General features: G+C 37.7%; 1 protein-coding gene across 3 annotated transcripts in view; it reads left to right on the plus strand.

Moving 5' to 3' along the window:
• mindy3 (MINDY lysine 48 deubiquitinase 3) overlaps positions 1-23,882 on the plus strand; it is a 196,322-nt gene that overhangs the window by 153,718 nt on the left and 18,722 nt on the right. For all 3 annotated transcript variants that reach the window (XM_051935919.1, XM_051935918.1, XM_051935920.1), the window contains one exon: positions 18,216-18,288. In XM_051935919.1, coding sequence (XP_051791879.1) covers positions 18,216-18,288 — 73 coding nt within the window. The remainder of the gene's footprint in view (positions 1-18,215; positions 18,289-23,882) is intronic.

A 23,882-nucleotide genomic window follows, 5' to 3' on the forward strand; every position in this document is an offset into this window, starting at 1 on the left:
ATAATTACTTTCATTATTTTCTGAATTTGCACCTAGATTTTTATTTTTTTTTCTTTTTTGCTCTTTTTTTCTCTCCAACGCATTTGAGTCTCTTTTCTCCGCGCTGCTTTCTTCTTCGCTTAGTTGTCGTTTCATTTATAACGTATTGTCCTTATATGCTTCATATTCGCTGAGACCCTGGATCTGTGTGTGCTCAAATCCTTCACAAGACTGAATGTTTTGCTGCCCCATTGTCTTATTTGATATTGATTGAAAGTAGGGCGTGTCTTGCAAGAATCTCATGTTCTACGTTATCGCAAGATGGTCCTGGATCAATCTCTTGGCATAATGTCTCATGTTTAAGGTCCTCGCGGGTCTTTTAACTTTCTTCCATGATCTTAACGTGAAGATCACGTCTCGACGCCCTACTGTTTCTCTCCAGGATTTTTTTTTATAATAGAGAGATCTGGATGGCCTTTAATGACCTCTTGGGCACAGTCATCAGCATTGTATCTGTCTGCAGAGAGAATGTTGACCTTGTCAAGAGATTTACTTACCTTAGCAGTGACATACATGTCTCTGGTGACTCTTCCTATGAAGTCAGTAGACTGATTGTGAGGGCATATGGGGGGTCATATCACTGGAAAGAGGTGTGTGGTGCTCCTGATATCTTTTCAAAAGGACGAAGTGTCCAAGTCTTTAGAGTCCTGCTGCTTCCTGTTTTGCTATATGGTTGTGAGACATGAACACTATCCAGTGACTTGAGATGAAGACTAGACTCTTTTGGTACTGTGTCTCTTCGGAATGTCCTCTGTCATTTCCGAAGGGTGGTACTGGCCTGCATGTCTGCCTGGGGGGGTTTCCAACCAGGATCCTGAGCTGTTTCGTCATGTGGGTGGTGCAGCAACATGCTGTTACCAGTGCGTGCTCCCCAACCTGACCTCAACTGACGTCTGGGTGCATGTGTGTCATTTACCTGGGAAAGAGATTGCAACAGGATGCAGTATGGGAATAAGGCAAGTCGGCGAAGTACTTGTGATGCTCTGGACAATGTTCTGGTAGGAAACCTTGGATTTGGGCATTCATGTGGATATTACTTTGACATGTTCCACCTACCTAAAGATTGTTGCAGACCCTTTTATAGCATTGCTATTCACAGATGGCAGTGGCCTCTTTCAGCAGGATAATGTGCCATACCACACTGTTAAAATTATTCAGGAGTGGTTTGAAGAACATAACAAAGAGTTCAGTGTTGACTTGGCCTCGAAATTGCTATCAGATAAGTATTGCTCAGTATCATGCTAAAATACTCTCACGAGAAACTCCTTCATATTAAACAGTTGGTCCAGAGCAAATGGTCTGACTGGAATATCCTAAAAGACAACGGTATTTTGTGGTGCCCGAAATGTGTACATCGTGGGTCAGGTCACCGCCACCACCGGGCTGTGAATGAAAAGATCACGGGCAGCTTTTGCTCAGTAATACGCTGTCCTACTCATGGCCCTGGAAATAGAAGTGTCAGTGTGCCAAATTTATAGTATGTGAAAATAAACTCCGGCCACGGCTCTATGCAAAAAGAAGCCTCATTAGCTAATATTGCATTGTTTAATTCGAGATCTCTTAATGGCAAAGCATTGGTGCTGTCAGAACCAGAATTCATCATTGACACCGAACTTGATATGCTGTGTTTAACAGAGACTTGGAAAAAACTGAATGAATTTACGTCTCTCACGGAGGCGACACCACCTGGCTACACTTTCCTCACAGAGCCTTGTAGCTCAAGACAAGGGGGAGGACTTGCAGTAATTGTCTGTCGAGTTAAATATCAAAAGAATCCCAATTGGGTGTCCATTGTCTTTCGAGTGTCTGGCTCTTAAACTAATAACAGAATCGGGTCCTGTCTTACTCATTGTTCTTTATCTTCCTCCAAAATACAATGCATCCCTCTTATCTGATCTGACTGAACATTAACCCACTTAAGTTTCTTTTTCCCAAAGAGTCATTTTTCTTGGTAATTTCAACATCCATATTGATTTTCCCACCCACTCTGGTGGCCATATACTGGATCTGATCTGTACATCTGGACTATCTGTTGCCAACACTTAGAGCACTGATTTGGGACTGTCTGACCATAAAGCAGTGCTTTTCACTGTCTCATTACCTCTCCCTCCTCTTACCTGTAAATGACAAATTTCTTTACGAAACCTTAAAAATATCTGTCCCTCTATCTTTTCTGGATCCATTTCTGATCTTTTACTGTCTTCACCTATTCCATCAACACTAGATTGTCTTGTTGACCACTATAGTACAGCCCTTCATTCAGCATTTGATAAAACCGCTCCTTTAAAATATAAGGAGGATTCCTTTAAGCGTTCAGCTCCTTGGTATACGTAATTTAGAATTGCGATCAATGAAAGCAGCTGGCCGATGCCTTGAAAGAATGTCATGCAAGTGTGGCCTTACTGTGCACATCCAGGCTTTCTCTGACCACCAAAGAGCCTACAGAGAAGCACTAACTGCTGCGAAGAACACCCATTATGGCAGAATAATAGAAAGTGGCCACGATAACTCAAGGGTTTTGTTCTCTGTAGTTAATAAACTACTCAAACCCGCATCTGGCCCAACTACCTCTTCTACTGAAGTCTGTGAGAAATTCCTCCACTTTTTCTGTAAATACATCATCTGTTTATATCTTTCCCTGTTTTCCCACTCCATCCAGCTCCTTCTCTAAGTACTCACCAGTCACATCTGCTTTTCTCCCAACTCGCCAAAATCTTAACCTCTAATAATCTGATGGAACCCTTTTAGTTTGGTTTCAGAGCACAGCACAGCTGTGAAACTGCTCTGCTACGTGTAACAAATGATTTGCTTATGGCAGCAGACTCAACAAACCAGCATATTAATTCTGTTAGACCTCAGTACAGCATTTGACACTGTCAGACATGACATTCTACTGTCCAGAATGGAGAACATGCTGGGTATCTCTGGCACTGCCGTCCAGTGTTTCAAGTCCTATCTGACTGATAGGCAAGAGTTTGTTAGTCTTGGAAACAGCAGGTCCAGCACAGCACCAGTCATACAAGGAGTTCATCAGGGCTCTGTCCTCGGTCCTCTGCTTTTCTGTGTTTTATATGCTTCCCCTTGGCCATATTATTTGTAGCTTTGGACTGGGTTATCATTTTTATGCAGATGACACTCAACTCTGTTTCAATGTTAAAAGTGGAACTTCATCAGAGCTCTCTCAGCTCACAACTTGCCTCTGTGAAATTAAAACCTGGATGGGACAGAACTCCTTAAATGGCAACAAAACTGAACTCCTGCAAACTGGGACTAAAGTGCAACTTAATAAAATGAGCTCCTTCCCAGTCAATCTTGGTGGTGATCTCATCAGACCTGCCTCTACTGCACAGAATCTTGGTGTCATTTTTGATTCCTCCCTTTCTTATTCCGCCCACATAAATCACATTAAGAAACACTCTTACTTTCACCTCCGTAACATATCACGTGTTCGCTTCTTCCTCTCCTTTTCTAACGCTGAGAAACTTGTCCATGCTTTTATCACATCCCGCATCGATTATTGTAATTCCCTACTGGCCGGTGCCCCTTCTAATCTTATATCACAGCTCCAGCTTATTCAAAACTCGGCTGCAAGAGTCCTTACATGAACCAGCAGCAGCGAGCACATAACACCCATCCTGCTTCGCCATCACTGGCTCTGTGTGTCTTACAGAATTGAATATAAAATTCTACTAATAACCTGCAAAGCCTTAAATGACCTTGCGTCAAACTATATCCATGACCTTCTCCATCACTATGTGCCTGTCTGCCCACTAAGGTCCTCTGATTGTGGTAATCTTGTTGTACTCCCCACTAATCTACACTCCATGGGTGACAGGGCCTTCAGCTGTATAGCGCCCAGACTCTGGAATGACCTACCGAAATTAATTAGATCAGCTGACTCCATGAATTTTTTAAAAAACAACTCAAAACTCATCTGTTCAGGAAGGTTTTTAACTCTATTTTTAACTTTATTACCCCTCTGTTTACCTCTGTCAAGTTTCTCATGTAACCTCTGTGTGTGTGCTAGACCATCAATTATGTTGTCTGTTAAAAAAGCTTTTTTTTTTCCTCTGAATTTACTATCTTACTCTTCTTTATTTATTTACCAGTAACCCCGCGATTCTCGAAAGAATCGCAAATCCAAGAATGGCAATCAGTTTCTGTTCCGTCCGATATTTGGAGGGATGAAATATCATGGAGGGTGGGTGCATCCTGGGAAATTTTTTATTTAATTAAATAAACATATTTGTACTAAAGCGGTTTCTTTTTGGAGCTGTGACTCATCTGGTTCTGGTGTTTCAGAGGCACGTTGTAGGTGCCTTCGTTTATTGTTTTTATCCATGCAGTCTCTTTTTTGTTTTTCTATGGCTGTGTCGTCAGCCAGAAGTCGTTTGCTGATGGCGGCGGATTCGCGTGCTGAAGTGACCATGGCGGCGGATCCGGGCATTGAGGGCTACATTACTAAACGAAGGTTGTATATGCGGTGGTGTGGGCGGTCGCGTTCGGGTGGCTGTACAACCTGGCGTGCACACTTTACCTCAGGTTTAGTTCACAGGTCGTAGCCATACGGGCTCGTTTTTGTATTTCTAATCGTTGAGCTGTTCCTTTGCCTGTGCTGTTTCAGAAACGCGTTGTGGGCGCCTTCGTTCATCGTTTTTATCCATACGGGCTCGTTTTTGTATTTCCGTTAGTTGACTTACTTTTAATACTGAATTACCGTTCTGTGATTCAAATATGCCACACTGACTGCTGGCACAGTGGATTAGAGCAAGTTTAGTTTACAGGTTGTGTTGTTTGGGCGCCACGTACTGACTCTGGGAAGTACGGGCTCGGTTTTGTATTACTAATCGTTGAGCTCTTTCCATTTGGAGCCGTGACTCCTTTGCCTCTGCTGTGTCAGAAGCGCGTTGTGGGCACCTTCGTTCATCGTGTTTATCCATACGGGCTCGTTTTGTAATTCCGTTAGTTGAGCTCTTTCATTGTGGAGCTGTGACGTCTTTGCTTCTGGTGTTTCTGAAGCGCGTTGTAGGAGCCTCCGTGTATTGTTTTTATCCATGCGGTCTTGTCTTTGTTGTTCTATGGCTGTGTCGTTAGGTAGAAGTCGTTTACTGTTAGGAATCATAATCCAACTTTCTTTTAATACTGAATTACCGTTATGTGATTCAAATATGCCACACTGACTGCTGTCACAGTGGATTAGAGCAAGTTTAGTTCACAGGTTGTGTTGTTTGGGCACCACCTACTGACTCTGGGAAGCCGATGGGTTTGACTGTGGGGCGCTGAGGCACTGTGCGCATGCGCCTCGGTGCGTCCGTCATCCAGGCATATATTAAACTGTCGTTTAGTAATATAGATCTGGTTTAGTACAATGCTATATACTGTATACCCTGCCGTTCTTTCTTAAACTCTGAAGTGCCTTGAGCATGGGAAAGGCACTATATAAATAAAATGCATTATTATTATTTATTATTAAATTCCTCAGATCTGTTTGGTTGAGCATCTGTTGGATGTGCTGGAAAAACAAGTCTGTACCTGTATGTAATTTGCCTGCATCCAATGGGATACCCAGGATCCATGGGTTGTTACAGTGTACTTTGTTATAGCCTCAACAACACAGAACAGACAGGAGGACTGAATAGTCTGTTTAATGTGGTGGAGCCCGTAATGTATTCAGAAATTAATTTCCATTAACGGGCACATTTTCTCACTCCAGCTATGTCAAATTGCATTGTAATTCAAGACTCACATACGCTTTAACACAAGACTTTACACATTTGTAACCTTTCTTTAAATTACAAAGTAAACCTCTTTTAAAAATTCTAATGGGCTCTGTTGTTATGCATTTGATTAATTATTTTTTAAGGGAAACCATCTAATTGAGTGAAACAAAGCAAGTTTTGCACTGGAGCCATGCTAGACTTTATCCAAGACATGTAGGAGTTTTTACTGCAGGGCCAGACAAAATTCAGCTTATGATGCGTAAGGGCAGGCTTTGCCACTTGCTATCCATACATCCATTAATGTGGACCCCCTTTATCTGCCATTAGAAAAGTGTGACTGATTTCAGGACACCCGCAGTCTAATTATGGCTATTCACAGCTATACAAAGCAGAAAGAAAATATCGAGAGGCCTTTCACGCAGCAGCAACATGCGAGAATGAGCAATAATAGGTCCTTGATGCCCTTAGATGTCTGAGGCTAAATACACTCTGCACTGAATGGGTCAGTGTCTACCAGGTGCTGGGAGGCATGGGTAACCCAATGAACCCCATTTGAGATGGAGACAAGACTTAGTTATTCCCCATGAACAATTAATGCCTCATAAGTGCAGGTCATAAGCTCAGACTGTTTAAAGGAAAATGTCAGAATTTTTCAAGTCCGTGTTTTCACAATCATAAAATGTGTTAATTTGCCACTTGAAATTGCATTCAAAAGTGAAGCATACAGTATTTTGTATATTTTAAAAAATAGCTATCTTGCTCTTGCATTTTAAAATGGAGCTTATGGATACCGGTGTCCAATTATTTAAAAAAAGCCTTCAAGCTTAACCAAGTATATCAATTTTTCAAGCCAAAAATGTTACTAAGTCTTGATCTATGTCTTGAGATTACACACATTTAGCAAAACAGTGTATCCATGTTGTTTTAATAAGGATGAAAAGCAAAATGCAAACCATTGCTGTGTGACTCCTATTTTAAAGGGAAACCGGCTACGCACTCTCACTTTGCTAAGTTTATCTTCCTCCATGGCAGTGCGGCATCTTTCAGGGACATTGCCATGAATTCACCTTGGAAAGTCTTTGCCAAGCACCATTATTAACATTGAATGGTGATGCCCATATGTGAATTGCTGTCTCAGTTCTGTAGACAACTAGACAATAATAACTGAAAAAAGCCATGTGATTGCTTATATTCTTTCACTTCGCTGAAGCTTTTTTCTTCTTGAAGATACTGCCTCCTGACACTGAATTCATAATACACGTGTGCTTCAGTGACAGAATATTCAATAGACAAGTAGCCAGAGTTTGAAGTTACACAATACATATTCATTGATATGTCAAACCTGTATGTTTGTTTACGCTGGAATACCTGCTGCACTCTGACTGCCAGCCACCCCCAATCACACAACCTCACCCCACACTCTGCTGTTTGATATAATGTACTTGTAACAGTGTGCTCAAAGCTGTACCCACTCAGTTACAATACTGCAAAAAATGTGAAACACTTTGCAAGAAGAAGCAGGCAGCCTACAAAAACAGAGAACCAGCAATTATTGATTTCCACTTCAAGCCGTGCATGGAGCATATAATCAAGTGACAGGACAGGATTGCAGGCATGAACAATTCCTAGACAGGGTGTCAGCCCATTTCAGAAGACACACATTCTTTATAGGGCCACTTGAGCGATGTCAATGTAACCTGCATGTGTTTGGTCTGTGAATGATGGGAGGAAACAGGAGCACCTGGGGAGAACCTACAACCTACACACAGGGAACATCCAGACACTAGTGCTGCCCAATAATAATAATTATTATTTCTGCCCTCAATATCTTTATTCTATTAATCTATTCATGTGTTTTTTCTCAGATATAGGCAAAATGATAATTCATCCATCCATCTTCCTAATCCACTTATCTAGGGCAGGGTCGCAGGGCAGGTGGAGCTTATTCTAGCCAGCATAGGACACAAAGCTGGAACAACACCTGCATGATGGTAATGTTGTAACTTTCTAATAATTAGCAATTATGATGATGATATTTTTTATATCTTCAGTATCTTCTATTTATTATTATTTTCATATGTTTCCACTACATGCATAATAATAATAATAATCCACCTATATTCCTAACCCATTTATCCAGGACAGGGTCATGGGCCAGCGGGAGCTTATACTGGCAATCATTGGGCACAAGACAGAAACAGTACCTGGACAAGGTGCCAGTTCATTGCAGGGTGGACACACATACTTAAGCTTACTTAAGGTTACTAGTTTAGCCAAACTCAAGTTTCAGTACATAGTGGTAATGCAGAGCTGTCATTTCTGCCTCAAAGCACCAGGTTCTACTCTTGATTGGCATCAGTGACAGTGAATTTACTCACTCAAAAACATTGTGCTCAATTCTTTTAATACCATGTCATCTGCAAGTGTGACTTGTCATGCAATAAAAAATTCATAATTGGTTTGTGTGCTCTGTCACATGCTCTGTCTTTTCATTTGCTGAGCTTTAATCACTGTGCATGCATAAGACATGCGATGGAGAAGGTGGCTTAGCTCTTTCAAATATCAAACAGTTTTATTAAAAATAAAATGCAATGGAATCAGTTCAGATTTTTATGTGCACAAAGTACAATGAAACTCATTATGCCTTCACTCAGCATGCATCTTGCTTGCATGCTTTGTAAAGTAATACACAATGTAAGCTTGTGGGGCTTTGACAAAACTCCACCCACAATGACTGTTGCAAGCAGGCAAACAAGCAAGAAATGTAAACTTACCTTGAAAAAAAAGTACTATGAATCTTTGATAAAATAATTATTTCTAGTTTCCTTTCGTTAACACAAGGATGCCCCATAAATGTGGAAGGCATGTTTTCTTAAATTGAAACCTTTGCCGCTTCAAAGTGGACATATTTGGTATGTTTAAAGGCTTTTTCTTTCACCTTTGGATCCCCAGTACCTTTTATAGCCCCATTGTAAACTGCAAGAACAGACAAAGTGTTTTTTTTTTTTAGATTTATAGAAGGTATTTTACTTTAGAACACACTTTTCAAGTGGCAAAAAGATGTATACCGTGTTTGTGAACAAATAAGTTTGACTTGAAAAATATCAGACTTACCTTTTAAGTCCCCATGCTCTTGTACACGCCCATAGCTACTACCAATTGGGTGGTTTAGTGAGGTCTTAAGAGCGGCCCTGCTGCGTTCGCTCAAGGTCTCTGGTGAAGCACCAAGAAGACATTTGAGCTAGACCTTCTAGAGGAAGTATTAACATTTCCATAGGTAAACTTGCAGAGTGATCATTACTGACCTTAAGGATGTAAGAGTGAAGGGCTGGTGCATCCACCTCACCCCGTCTCCCACTGTCAGTCCTGATCTTGGCCGCTTTCCTCATTGTTAAAAGGGTACACCAGAACCAAATCCTATTTTTCTCATAGGATCAATGCTTCATTATCCACCATCTCTGTCTCTTGTATCAGTTAATTCAGAATAGTAATTCTGGGGGGTGGTTTAGCAGGGCCAGACCAGATTTCTATATCCCTATCAAAAAAATAACTTTTCTTCTGATTCTTCTGATTTCCCACTTGCTCTCAGGCCATTTGAGTAAAATGATACCATCAGTGTGGCCAGGGTCTCCTCCTGGGCCACCAAGAGATGAGCCCTTCAAACATTATCAAATTGCTCTTCTCTATCCAGAATAGCAATGGTTATCCTGACAGGTTTTTCTGGATTAAGTTTAATACAGAAACAGAACACTCTGTGGTGAAACAACATTTAGGTAGATTGTACTGGTAATCTAATTTTATTTTACCCTCATTAACAGTTTATAGCCATTGACAGGAATGGAATGGAATGGAATTCATGACTGACCAGTAAATTGCAAACGTAGAAATTAGCTATCAATTTGCCAACAATCTCTAGTAAAATACTGTAGTACTTCCGATATGCTATCAGTCCTTTATGTGATCCCTTTGCACTTTCTCATGAACAAGGCCAGGAACTACTGAAATTCCTGAACTTTAGACAGTTGGTACTACCTCATCTGCAGTTAGTGAGCAAAGTTTTTCCAGAGGAAATCCGTAAGTTTAAGATTTTAAAGTTTTGATTCTCATATCCAAATCTGTAAAATGCCTGTGGACAAGATATTAAAGATACTCCATCAAATACACAACACCTTTAGCAGTACTAGGTAGATATCATCCACAGTGTATTTCCTAATCACAGCAGTGACCTCAGCCAGAAAAATTAACCCAGCCTAAGGAAATGCATCCTGTACTGCCACCTGTCAAAGTACACAAGTTTCTCTGATTATTTCTTCCCCATTCCTTGCTAAGAACATGCCCAGTCATTTCCTGGATTCTTTTACTAAGCCATCAAAAGCTTTGCCTTGTTCTCTATGTTCTCACCAAAATCTAAATATACCTTGAACATTAAGCCACTTTAAATGCTGTGTCTTGTTATATCACAATCACAGCAAAATTGTTCTTTTTTTCTATTCTGTTATGCTACTTAAAACACAAGACATCACACAGGCAAGCTTCTCTTCTATTTGTAAGGTCCAAAACACCTGCTTTCCTTATTCCTTGTCACTGCATCATACAGTATGCATTGTACTTCTAGATGAGGATTCATTGATTGTCCGCTGTCATGCAACAAGCCTGCCCCTTTGACTAAAGACAAAATCAAATAGGTTTGATTTTGACAGAGGGAGTCGTGGACTAGTTGGATTGTGAGTTGCAGGACATCTAACATTATACAGCTGGCATCAAAGTTGAGGTGCTTTTTTAATGATATAAGGATATTGCTTGCTAAATCTGAAATTTTTTGCTTAGTTAGATCCCCTGGTATTGACAGCAACAGCATGCATATCACTAATTCAGGAAACACATGCTGTTTGTTTTTATGATTTAAGGGGCAACTAAGACATTGATCTAACTTCATTTTCCTCAAATTCCATCTTAAGAGTTTCTTAAATCTAATATATCATACAAGCAGCTGAGTAAACTTGCATATTTCCAGGTCCTCTGTGCAAGGATAGCCATTTGTTATTCTCCTTGAGCCTTATTTTATGAATAAATATTGTGACTGAATACTTTATTAAAATCTTTTATAAAACATTCTAAAATGTTTACTTAGTTGATCTTTTGCTTCTTTAATCTCTAAGGCTGCATGCTGCTACCTTGATTTCTTTTCATTATTTTCTTAAACAAGATGCCTTCCATTTAATGTTATTGAAACCTTAAATGTGTTGATAAAATTACTTAAATATGAATATTTCTCAAAGGAAGGTTTTTTGTTTTCTTAATTTTTATGAAAGAACAATAAAGAGAAATTATTGTTCCGTTTTCCAGTTTTTTGAAATTCTAGTGTGTTTTACATCAATCTAATTTATACCTTTTCTAACTATAGATCATTCCACATCATTTTACTCCATATTCAAAATAAAAGCTTCTCTTGATATTGCTTGAATTTGAAAAATTTGATGATCTGAATTTGGTCAACATAACACCTTCCATCTTTGCCAAAGTTTTATTTTCTTTTTTGAACTCCACAAATCTACCCATTTTGTTCTATAATCAGAATTGTTCAGAAAAATGTGCAGGGTCCCTAATATTAGCACATGTCTTACTTGTGTGTATATATCCTAACTTTAGGAATCTAGTCTGTGATTATTAATTCAAACTCGAATAAGTTTTGATGGTCTGCTGCACTTCACTTGGTTAAGCTTAGGGTAAGGAGCACAGGGTTGTAGAGGTGATCCAGTGTTGGCTTTAGGTAGCCTATAATGGGTTTTGATGCTAGGTATGATACATATGGGAGGTGGCAACCTTTGAAAAAGCAGTCCTCTTAGTAAGGACTTTTTTGTAGCAGTTGCCTTGTCCAATTGTGACTTTGTTGTATCCTGCTACCTATATATATATATATATATATATATATATATATATATATATATATATATATATATATATATATATATATAAATTATTTATTTATATATAATATTTATTGAATTTTTTTTTTTTTTTTTTTTTTTTTTTTTAAGCCCTAATGATTTGATTTCTAAAAACTCTTTAAATAAACAAAACTTACAAGTTTAAAATTACTACCCACAGAACACTTTGACTTGAGGCAAGGTCCAATTGTTGACTCTTCTCGAAGAGAGAGTTTTTGGTTTGGAAGGCAGTCTATGTAGTTAAACCTCATGACACTTTTTGTACAGAAAGAGCTGTGAGAATTAAAAAATTCAAATAATTCATCTCGTATTTATTTCTGTTTTCTCAGAAATATAGTACAGCTCTTTTTTATCATTATAGTTTTCCAAACATTTAATTTAAAGATGTTATAATTCATACTGATCACTGCATAGGTTTTGAAGTTTGTCCCTGGGGATAAAGCTGGTGCTCCATCATAAGGTAAGTTTCTGTTTCTTCAAGCCACACAATAACATACAATGCACAACTTCCACAATGTTAAAATATATATTTTAAAATATATGAAAAGGTCTGCTTTAAAATTATTGTTCTTCTGCTTATCCAGTCCTATTTGCAGATGTTATATCTACCACAATAAAAAAACACTTTATACGTAAATTGTATTAATGCAAAATTATTCTACTAATTTAAGAGTGTTTAAAGTATTTTGTTGCTACTTTTTAAATGCATTAAGGATTTAAAATGTAACCAAGGTTCCAAAAAATTACTAATTTGATAATCGGTCAATTACTATGTATTTGAATAATTTAATAAATAAAGGCACAGTTATTTTCATATTTATACGCAGTAGATTTATTCCAAAACATGAGGAGTTACTCCTCATTTATACTTTATATACTCAATGTGATGCAAAAAATATGAATGCTTCTATAAAACATAGCAAGGCATCTTTTGTATTTTTCCTTTTGAAAGTTGCAAAAATAATGAATAATAATGAAAAATAGAAAATGTTAATTGATTTTTTTATTAGGACCCTACACACCTCACTATTAACCTTTTTCTTGTCATCTTTAGAGAGTCCAGGCTGGGGGGGCTGTCACAAGACAGGGTCTGTTAAAAACCCGTTGTGGCACTTTGTGTGATTTTGGGCTATACAAAAATAAATTGTATTGTAAATGAATGATGTGGCAAATGGTTTGGCCACTTAAAATGCTGCTCAGTTTTGCATGTTAAACAGTCTCTAATATTAGAAAATTAAGAAATAAAAATAATTTTAATGCAACATGTTTTTTATCTCTTCTTTCCGACACCAAAGCAAAAAAGATGTGACTTTTAACAGAGCTGATTTGAGTGCAACTGAAGTTGAAGTTCATATTTATTGTTGTATACACAGTACAATGTGTTTTCCACAACAGATTGATAGAAACGCAACATGAACACTGCAGTTAATACAGCAGTAAACAAAACAATAAATAAGTTTTACCTCTACTCACTTTAAAAACATGGGTCTGCATCAATGATTATTAAGTAACTGCTAAAAGTTTCAATAATATAGAAGACTTAAGATCATTTTTTATATGACTTATTTTAAGTGAATTTTTAAATTTATTGTGACACAGACTAACACTTACATCAAGGTGGATTTTGGGTACTTATTCATAGTCTGTTGCCCTCTACCTTTAAATATGTTGTTTCTGATCATTTTTCTATTTTTTTTTTATTGCAGTGCAAATATCCAAATTGCACTTTGTTTGAGCACACTGTTTTTTCTAGAAATTTGTATGAATGCTGTAATGAACACATATATGAGTATGGGTTGTTTGCAGGTAGAATTGCCATTTACGTTTTGGCCAACACTTAAGTGCACTTTTGTTTTTGTAGATACAGGGTGAAATGCTGCTCTTGAATTTGGACTTTAGCAGAAATTAGTTTTATCACTCATTATTTATCATATACTAACAAGAGTAATTTACCATACTGAGTTCACTTCTTCTTTTGGCATTGGTCTGATATTCTTTCACTTCAGGTACTTGCGCATTATTGCCAGACTCCCATGACACACAATTTCAGCTGTGCATGTTTTGCAGTAAACTATATTCTTAGAAAGTATACAGTAGTGCATATATACTTTTGAAGAATTGGGCCATACAAGACCCTTGACTGCTCTAGCTTCCACTTCTACCATTTGTTCAAGTATCAGTTTTCTCTTAGTAAAGCACCATTGGTGAAGCTAAGATTAGTTGTCAACAGTTTTTTTTCCTTATGATATCATTGATTAAATTGTTATCTTCCAGGTTCTGTGCAAGCAGCAGCTTTTTTCAAGAAATATTGTGTTCTCTCCATCTTTTTTTGTTTCAGAACTTGTTTTACTAGTTACTAGTCTTAAGACTAGATTTGAAATGGCTTCTCGCTTGTCAATAATAATTACCACTAGAAATCATATGTATAGGTTTTTAAGTGGATATTACATTTACCCATGATGAGCAATGCAAACCCGGACAATGGCTCATCTTGACACCCTTCAATTGGGCGTGGTCATGAAGAGAACCCCGAGGCTACCTTATGTCTGCAATACCTGGAAATGGAAGGCACATTGAGAGTGCCAAAGCAGGTCAGTTTCACTCAACCATAAGAGCTGTTTGTCTGAAGACTGAGATGATGAAATGATGGTGTTGGAGTAAAACCAAGGTGAAAAGGATTTGGAACTGGTCTGCCATCCATTGTAATGTGTAATGTTTGATTGACCTCATATAAGATGGATGAATTGTCTGCTCTCATTACCATAACACTGTGTTATGCTGGACAGATTTCATCTTATTTGAGAAAATGGAGACCCATTGCAGTGGTGAAAAAATACGGGATGTGAACTGGTCATCTATGTGATTTGAGGAACAGCGTGACAGAGGGTGTATTACAGTTAAAACTACAGTGTAGACATAAAGAATCTGTCTGTTCCTTCCACGTTATTTGCCCAAGGAGAGAGGCTGCATCCTTCTTATTATTTATATCCCAACCTCTGCAAGTGAGGACTCTGCAATGGAAATGATTCACTCTGTCACCAACCCTTTAATGATCACTCATTCTGACTCTGCAGTTTTTATATGTGGTGACTTCAACCATGTGACTTTGGAAGGAACAATGACAAACTTTTATTAGTTTGTGTCATGTTCCACTCAAGGAAATAACAAACTGGACCTTCGCAATTCAAATGTAATGATGCCTTTAAGTGTAATCTTCTGCCATCGTTTAGCAGATCTGTCCAGAGCCTGATTTATCATCTTTCTAATTACAAGCCTGTTATTAGACAGCAATCCTGTTACCACCTGGAGGAAATGGAGTCGGGAAGCTGAAATGACTCTGAATGACAGCTTGCAAATGACAGATTGAAATGATGTGTCACATTGGAATGATATTGAAGGACTCAGTCACTGCATCACAGACTGTATTAAGTTTTACGTCTTCAGAATTGGAAAAATATGGCATTCAAATCATGTCACAAAGAGCCTCTGAAAGATACACAACAATTGCTGAAGGAAAGGAAGCTTGAAAGGCTAAAAAAAACCTCAGAATAACATGAAAGATGTCTGGAATAGACTAGGCATAATTACTGGACTAAAGCAATTCAGAGCTCGGGCATGTGGCAAAGCCAACCTGAACCAATTTTTTAATTGTCTTTTCTACTCCTACCATCTTCCAATGGCCACTATCCCTACTACAGCAACAACGCCTACTACTTCAACTGGAATGGCCAGTGATGAGTCCACCTATGACCATTAGTATGGAACTGTCCATAATTGAAGACAAAGTGAGGTGTCACCTGAGGAAGCCACTTGGTTAGATGGAGTCAGTCCTTGAGTTTTTAAGGCCTGTACTGATCAGCTTTGTGGTATCCACGTCCACCTACCTATTCAGTTTGTTCCTGAAGCACTAGAATATGTTAACTTTGTCAAAAAGATCTTTCATTATTCCTGTTCCACAAAAGTGACTAATTATTCCAGACCAATGGCACTTACATCTCACACCATGATCTTAGAGAGGCTGGTCCTGGACTGTAGGAGTTCTGTTGTTGTAGACCTCCTGGACCCACTACAGTCTGCCTATTGGATAAAGATTGCTGTGAAGGATACAATTATCTATCTGCTCCACAAGATTTCTTCTCATCAAGGCAAAGCTGGCAGTACATGAAGATTGTTTTTTGATTTCTCCAGTACCTTCAATAGTATCCAGTCATCTGTTAAGAGGTAAGCTCAGAAATGTGCAGGTGGATGAGCCTATGGTTTCCTGGATAATGGACTATCTGTCCAGCAGATCATAGTTTGTGACTCTCACAGACTGTCTCTCTAATATGGATGTGAGCAACACTGGAGCACCTCAGGGAATAGCCCCATCTCCTTTTCTCTTTACTCTGTATACCCACAACTATAAATATAACATTTGGTCATGTCACTTGCCAAAATTCTCCAATGATTCTTTACTTATTCTGTGTATCAATAAAGGGGATGAGACAGTATAGGAGTCAGGTAGAGAACTTTGTTTCTTGGTGCAGAAAGAATTGTCTGCAACTTAACATCAGCAAAACCAAGGTACCATTGTGAATAATGTTGCACATCCTCTTATTGATACGTTTCCACTTAACACTTTCATCTACTGAATTATTCAGTAAAAGTGTGTCAAGAAACAATACTACAGCAATAAGTTTGCATAATGCCTCAGTATGGCTATAACTGACAAGTCAGAAGTTTTTTTTTTTTTTTTTTTTTTTTTTTTTTTAATTTTCTCAGTTTTTGACATTCTGTTCTATGTCTGTCCATCTGTCTGTTTCTCTTACTTGCTTTTTGCTTGCATTCCTTCGCTTCTGTAAAAAGCCAGACTCCCATTGGTTTCCTGTGCTAGTCCAAAAAAAATTTTAGTTTATTTCTACATTCATAACCACAGCAGGTTCTGTGCTTGTAATTGGACACATTTGTAACATCCGTTAAACATATATTCAGGAAAAGGGAGGTATTTTAAATGCAATTTCAGAAGGCAGCCTTTAGTGGATAAGTCATTGTTTAATGTGTACTTCCTTACTAATTCCTTGGTTACTTTATGAATGCATAGGAGAAACTTGATTGTCATTTCCACTATTTGTGACACCCCATTCCTCAGTCTATATGAGGTGTCACAGGTGAATCTGCTTAAATGGAGTTGACTAGTGCACAACGCCATGCGCCTGAGTAACTGACAGAGGGGTGGATGCTAAATAACTCTTAAGGGTTAAAAAGGAAGACTGAGTTCTGAATGGGAGGAACAGGTGGAGCAGTAGCAGGAGGAAAGTACAGAGAAAGGAGAATGAAGTGTGCTTAAGGAGCTCTTATAACCAAGAGCTCAAGGAACTAAGTTGGTGTCCTGAAACGTTGAAGGTATGGTCATTGATGGGAACCAAAGCAGTTGATTAATTCTGGAGAAGCAGCAAAGGATCAAGGACATAGCTGGTGTTGGAGGGTTAGTCAAGAAAGGGATGAGCTTTGGAGGCAACGAGACGACAGGAACTGTTAGTGAATGTTGCTGGGGTCTTTATTCGTTAGCCCGTGATGGCCTGATTGATTGGAACTCTGTAACAGACCCCTTTTGGTTGCACTGACTTTTAAATATAAATGTCTTGGTGGTGACTCTCCCTGCTGCTGTAACTATGTTTTCATCTAATGAGAATTATTTATAATTTTAAAATTATTTATTTATTTGTACTGCACATATGCATTTTTTTCTTTGACTCTTCACTTGCCGCTAGTTTGGCCCAGTCATGACTATCAGTGCCTCGGATACAGGAAGAGGGCCTAGGCTGTGGGTCTGGGGCACCACACTATTAGTTTTGAGTTTAGAAAGAAAAAAAATACTTACAAACTACTGTAGGAAATTGCAGTTTTACTACAGGTGAAGAAATCAATTTTTTCACCCTTCTGCGGCCTTCCTCAAAGAGGAATGATTTCAGTAGAGAGATCCTGGAATGTTTGCATGCTAAAATCATGTTTTCACCTCATTGATAAACACTTCAATTTGAATTTGTTCTGTTCCGGATCTGGATAGTTCTACATATTACGAAAACTCGCTGATTATCCATAACTAATAAGAATTTGCAAGTGGAATCATTACTTAAGACACCTAGTTGCCATTTGTAGAATGATATCCTGTAAAAGAGTACGTTCACTGGTCTTGTGAATGTATAATTTTTGGTGATGAGTACCTTTAAAAAAAAGAGTATTCACAGAAAGAGTTCTCAAACATGCATTTTACCAAAATGAACTGTCATGAACAGCAACATTGTAAAATGTAAACATCTTAAATGTTCACCTTTTCTTTCTAAAATGTATAAACGTACACTCTGACAGTATTTATTTGGGCTCGGTGGAGGATTTGCCATTTAAATAAAACATAAATAAAAAGTGTAATTTTTTTTTTGTAAAAGCATTTTTTGTGATTACTGACATTTTCTTGAATTCTAGTTATATGTGAAGTTTATTTTAAAAATAACTTTGTTTCCTATTGCAGATAATGGATTTATTCCTGATACATTACTGGAAGATGTAATGAAAGCACTGGACCTTGTATCCGAGCCTGAATAGTAAGTATTTCTTTTATAATTTCTGGATGAAGTACAATTTTAGCAATATAATATCCTAAAAATGTTTTGGTTTTTGTAATTGCAATCTTTAATGAAATAAAATTAAATATTTTAAATAACCAAAGTGAAAACCCAAATACGTATACTACTGAGCATTTTGGTAGTTTGTCTATGATTACATAAAAATAATCTTTAACAAATATTGTTCCCAAAACAGAGGTTGAATACATTTTCTTCCTTCATGCTTCTTTATATATTTGGTTATAGTATTTGATGCAACAGATTCCAAACTAATTTTGTCATCTTTTACATTGTTTCCATAATAATTTAGTATGTGTTATTCAAGAGAAAAAGGGGTCCCTGTTAAAGTGACTGTTGGAATTGTTGCACATTTAAGTAGATACGGGTAGAAATTACTTTTTTCTTTTAAATAATTCCTTCAAGAAAACAGTTATCCATATAATATCTTTGGAGAAACTGTCAAGAATCATTTTAATAGGAAAAAACAGCCTTTATGTAAAAGAAACAGAACCTGGAAACTAAATTAAGTGTAAAGTTCATTTTGCAGACCCAAATCCCAGAAAGTTATTTTGTAGCTAAAATGGCAGTTAAACTGTTCCAACATTTTCCAATTGTATCATACCTCCATGCCCTGTTCAATTTAGTTTTTAATTTCTGATCCTGATTAACAGGATATGGAAAACAGCACCTCTTCAATTATAGACTTTTCTTAGTCCAAGTAAATAAGCTCTCATCTGTAGTATGACCGTAATTACTAAGATTGCCTGACATTTACAAACCATCAACACTTATTGGTGCTCAGGTCTTACCAGTTGCATGAAAAGTAAACATTTGTAAAGGTAAAGTGAAATACTGTATGCAAGGTAGTAAAATGTCTTAAAGCATTTATTCTTAGTAGCATATTCTTTTAACCTTGTAATTGATTGATTGTTTTTATTTTTGACTTTGTTTCACCTTACATACCTAACACTGCCATGAAAACAATAGTATCTAAATAATCTGGAAGTGTTCTGCTAATCAAAATAGAGAGTGCAAACTAAACAAACCAAAAAATATAACCTAGACAGTCCCATGGGTTGGGAAATGCTGCTCTATACAAGAAGTATGTTAATATCCTGACTTCAAGTAGCAAGGCATGAGCTACATTGTACACTGATTTAAAAATACAGGTAAGCAGACTGTGATTTTAAAAAGATTTATCACTGGATGTACATTACTCTAGATGCATGCCTTTGTAAACTGTTAGGTGCATCTTTTCAAACCCACACCTTAAAAATATGCTGTGTCAGTTCAGTTATTTAGTATAAGCATTTCTTGGCAACAGGCTTAATTACAAGTACAGTTTTAGGGAGAAGAGTTTCATTGACGTGTTTTATTAGAATGGTTGACTCATTGTTTTGGAAAGTAAATATTCAAATTTAGTTAAATTTAAAACAGACTATAGAATGTAGCTACATTCTTTAACTGGAAATCGCAGTGTAATTTAGTTATAATAAAAGATTGTATTTAACAGAAAGATGTTAATATATATATATATATTATATACTTATTGGTGTCACATTTAATTGCACCCTATAAGATCAGTCAGTAATTCAAAAGTAAAGCAAAAGCAGGTACTTAGCACTAAATTTTGTATACTAACATTTAAATGTAAGATACCTATTATTAAATTCCAATTCTTGCAATGCCCTCTAGTCAAAATGAAATTAGATATCTGTAATGTGAATTCTTACTTATCAAAATATAGCTACAGATGTCTAAATTAAATTAACACTAGCCAGCAAATTGCTTGCCACATATGTTTCTGTGCAGTTCCTTATTTAAAGACATTGATCCTATTCAGGTAATGGCTCCATATTGTAATGAAAGACTGTGTGGGTAGATATAAAAAAAAACAAGAAAAAGGTTTGGTGTCCCACCTCAATAAGTTCAAAGATTCCTGTAAGGAAAAATCAAGCAGTATCCGATAAACGTAGAAACTCAGGACTGTGTCCAAAGCAGGTCTGGGTAACAGAGCAAAGTGGTGAGTTTTTATTGATGGTGAGGAAGAAGGGGCGTGTCCACAGGGATGGAACCTGAAGTGAAGTCAGGAGTAGGATGCGGTCTAGAACCGGAATTGGAGTCTAAGTTTAGGCAGGCTTCTGTTCAGAGGACCGGAGTCCGAGAAAAAAGAGGTATTAGTGCATCCCGTTAACCTTTGATCCGGTGTACCAGGTTTAGCCAATCCCATTGACTACCTCCCATGTGCGTGTATGACAACTGATTTGTCAATTTTAGCTCTGTAGTGAGTAGCATGATGTGAACTGCAAAATAAAATTTTTATTTGTTTTGATGTTTGTCAGGTGTACCGTATATACTCGCGTTTAAGTTCTCCTACATATGTCGGGGCTTGATGTTACTGTATAATTTCTGGTGTTTTATAATGTTGGTTGTATAAGTCGAATGTGGAAAACTCACATTGTTGGTCCAAGAGAATATAATATGCTAACGCCCACCTGAGAGAGTAATTACAGAGCACACTGTCTTTTTTTTTTTTTTTTTTTTCTCTATGTATTGTGCCTACGTGACCACACAGTAAGACCAGAACTATTCTGAATGGACATTTTCACTGTTTTGTGTTTTTTGTATCTCACACCCTCATACACCTTCATCATAAGAACATTCCTTATCTACGATGGAGCGTTCGATCAGGAGAAAATATTAAGCTGGTTTTAAATGAAAAGTCACTGAATTAGCGAAAGAAATTGGTAACTGCGCTGCTGCAGGAAAATTTGATGTGTCTGAGAAACTGATGCGAGATTGGAGGAAGCAAGAAGATGGAAAAAAAAAATTTAAGTGTCATATTTCTAAACTGGCGTATAAGTCGGGGTCTGATTTTATGTTCAGTTTTTCAGGTTTCAAAACCCAACTTATACACAAGTATATACAGTATTTTATAGAAATGACTAGTACAGATTTGCCTAGATTAGTAACTTGTATATCCTAATTAGTTCTTCAGAGTACTACAAATTTTATGCCCAGTTTTTGTATTTTCTGTTGTTGTCAGCTTACTTGTAAATCAGCTTACAAGTACAAGTAACTGTAAAAATTATTTTTAAAAAAAATTGAGCTCAATGTTTAATTACAGCTTTTGCTCTGTATTTGTTTTTTTTTTGTATTCAGAAATATTGTACACTGAGTAGTAGTTTTGTGGAGTATTTGTCAATATAATCAAATATTCCAAATAAGTAACTGTTTTGTGGATTTTGTATTTAATAGCTACTCTGCATTTCAATTTCTTGTATTGTAAAATCAATGAAGTACTGGTAATATGCCTTTAAAACCTACAAACAGAGTGCATGTTATCAGATAAATAAGGCATACTAATGGCAGGAAATGAAATAGGTTTGCATGGATCAGAATCAAATTTAGTGTTTAATAAGAGTGACAATAAATGCTTTATAAGCATTAAAGTTAAGATTAACAAAGTTAAACAGACCTTTCAAATTGAGGCAGCCACAATCATATGCTAATATAAAGCTGCACATACTGGGTCATTCAGCAGTGTATAACAGTATAACTATAGTTATTAAAAACTAAAAGTCTGCATGTTTCAAAACACTTTACAGCCAAAGCAATGGGATATAGTAAACACAATGGTCATTTTAATGTATGTATATTTAATGTATGTTCTTACATTATATACTTAATCCTCACTAGTAACACAGATGAGTTTCCACAAAGTGTAGCATGGTAAAAAATGTGTTCAGCAGTCCACATTTAGGTACATCTTTCTGGATTCTATCCAAGTTGTAATCATTCAGAAAAATAAGAAAGCAAAGAAAGGTGGATATTACATCATCTGAATCAATACATTACACATACTGTACATTGGCAGACAATGTGTTTAGGACATAGTTTGGCTTGCTTTGACAATATAATGGAATAGTTTAAAAAATAATGGAGGCTTATAACCAATGTCCCTTGCACACATGCAGATTATATACTAGTCTTCTTCTTCTTCTTCTTCTTCTTTGGGCTGCTCCCGTTAGGGGTTGCCACAGTGGATCATCTTCTTCCATATCTTTCTGTCCTCTGCACCTTATTCTGTTACACCCATCACCTGCATGTCCTCTCTCACCACATCCATAAACGTTCTCTTTAGCTTTCCTCTTTTTTTCTTGCCTGGCAGCTCTGTCCTTAGCATTCTTCTCCCAATATACTCAGCATCTTTCCTCTGCACATGTCCAAACCAACGCAATCTCACCTTTCTGATGTTGTCTCCCAACTGTCCAACTTGAGCTAACCCTCTAATGTACTCATTTCTAATCCTGTCCATCCTAGTCACACCCAATGCAAATCTTAGCATATTTAACTCTGCCACCTCCAGCTCTGTCTTCTGCTTTCTGGTCAGTGTCACCATTTCCAACCCATATAACATAGCTGGTCTCACTACCGTCCTGTAGACCTTCCCTTTCACTCTTGCTGATATCCGTCTGTCACAAGTCAATCCTGACACTCTTCTCCACCCATTCCACCCTGCCTGCACTCTTTTTCACCTCTCTTCCACAATCCCCATTACTCTGTACTGTTGTTCCCAAGTATTTAAACTCCTCCACCTTTGCCAACTCTACTCCTTGCATCCTCACCATTCCACTGACCTCCCTCTCATTTACACACATGTATTCTGTCTTGTTCCTACTGACCTTCATTCCTCTCCTCTCTAGAGCATAGCTCCATCTCTCCAGGGTCTTCTCAACTTGATCCCTACTATCGCTACAGATCACAATGTCATCAGCAAACATCATAGTCCATGGGGACTCCTGTCTAATTTCCTCTGTCAACTTTTCCATCACTATTGCAAATAAGAAAGGGCTCAGAGCCGATCCCTGATGTAATCTCATCTCCATCTTGAATGCATCCGTCATTCCTACCGCAGACCTCACCACAGTCACACTTCCCTCGTACATATCCTGTACAACTCTTAAATACTTCTCTGCCACTCCTGACTTCCTCATACAATACCACAACTCCTCTCGAAGCACCCTGTCATATGCTTTCTCCAGGTCCACAAAGACGCAATGCAACTCCTTCTGGCCATCTCTATACTTACCCATCAACACCCTCAGAGCAAACATCGCATCTGTTGGTGCTCTTTCTTGGCTCTGCTCACTAATCCTCACCTCACTTCTTAATCTAGCTTCCACTACTCTTTCCCATAACTTCATGCTGTGTCTCATCAATTTTATCCCCCTGTAGTTACTACAGTCCTGCACATCCCCCTTATTCTTAAATATCATCACCAGCACACTTCTTCTCTACTCCTCAAGCATCCTCTCACTTTCCAAGATTCCATTAAACAATCTGGTTAAAAACTCCACTGCCATCTTTCCTAAACACCTCCATGCTTCCACAGGTATGTCATCTGGACCAACGGCTTTTCCATTCTTCATCCTCTTCATAGCTGTCCTTACTTCCTCCTTGCTAGTCCATTGCACTTCCTGATTCACTATCTCCACATCATCCAACTTTTTCTCTCTCTCGTTCTCTTCATTCATAAGCCTCTTAAAGTACTCTTTCCATCTGCTCAACAT

This window comes from Erpetoichthys calabaricus, chromosome 13 (assembly GCF_900747795.2).
Source record: "Erpetoichthys calabaricus chromosome 13, fErpCal1.3, whole genome shotgun sequence".
Lineage (NCBI taxonomy): Eukaryota > Metazoa > Chordata > Cladistia > Polypteriformes > Polypteridae > Erpetoichthys > Erpetoichthys calabaricus.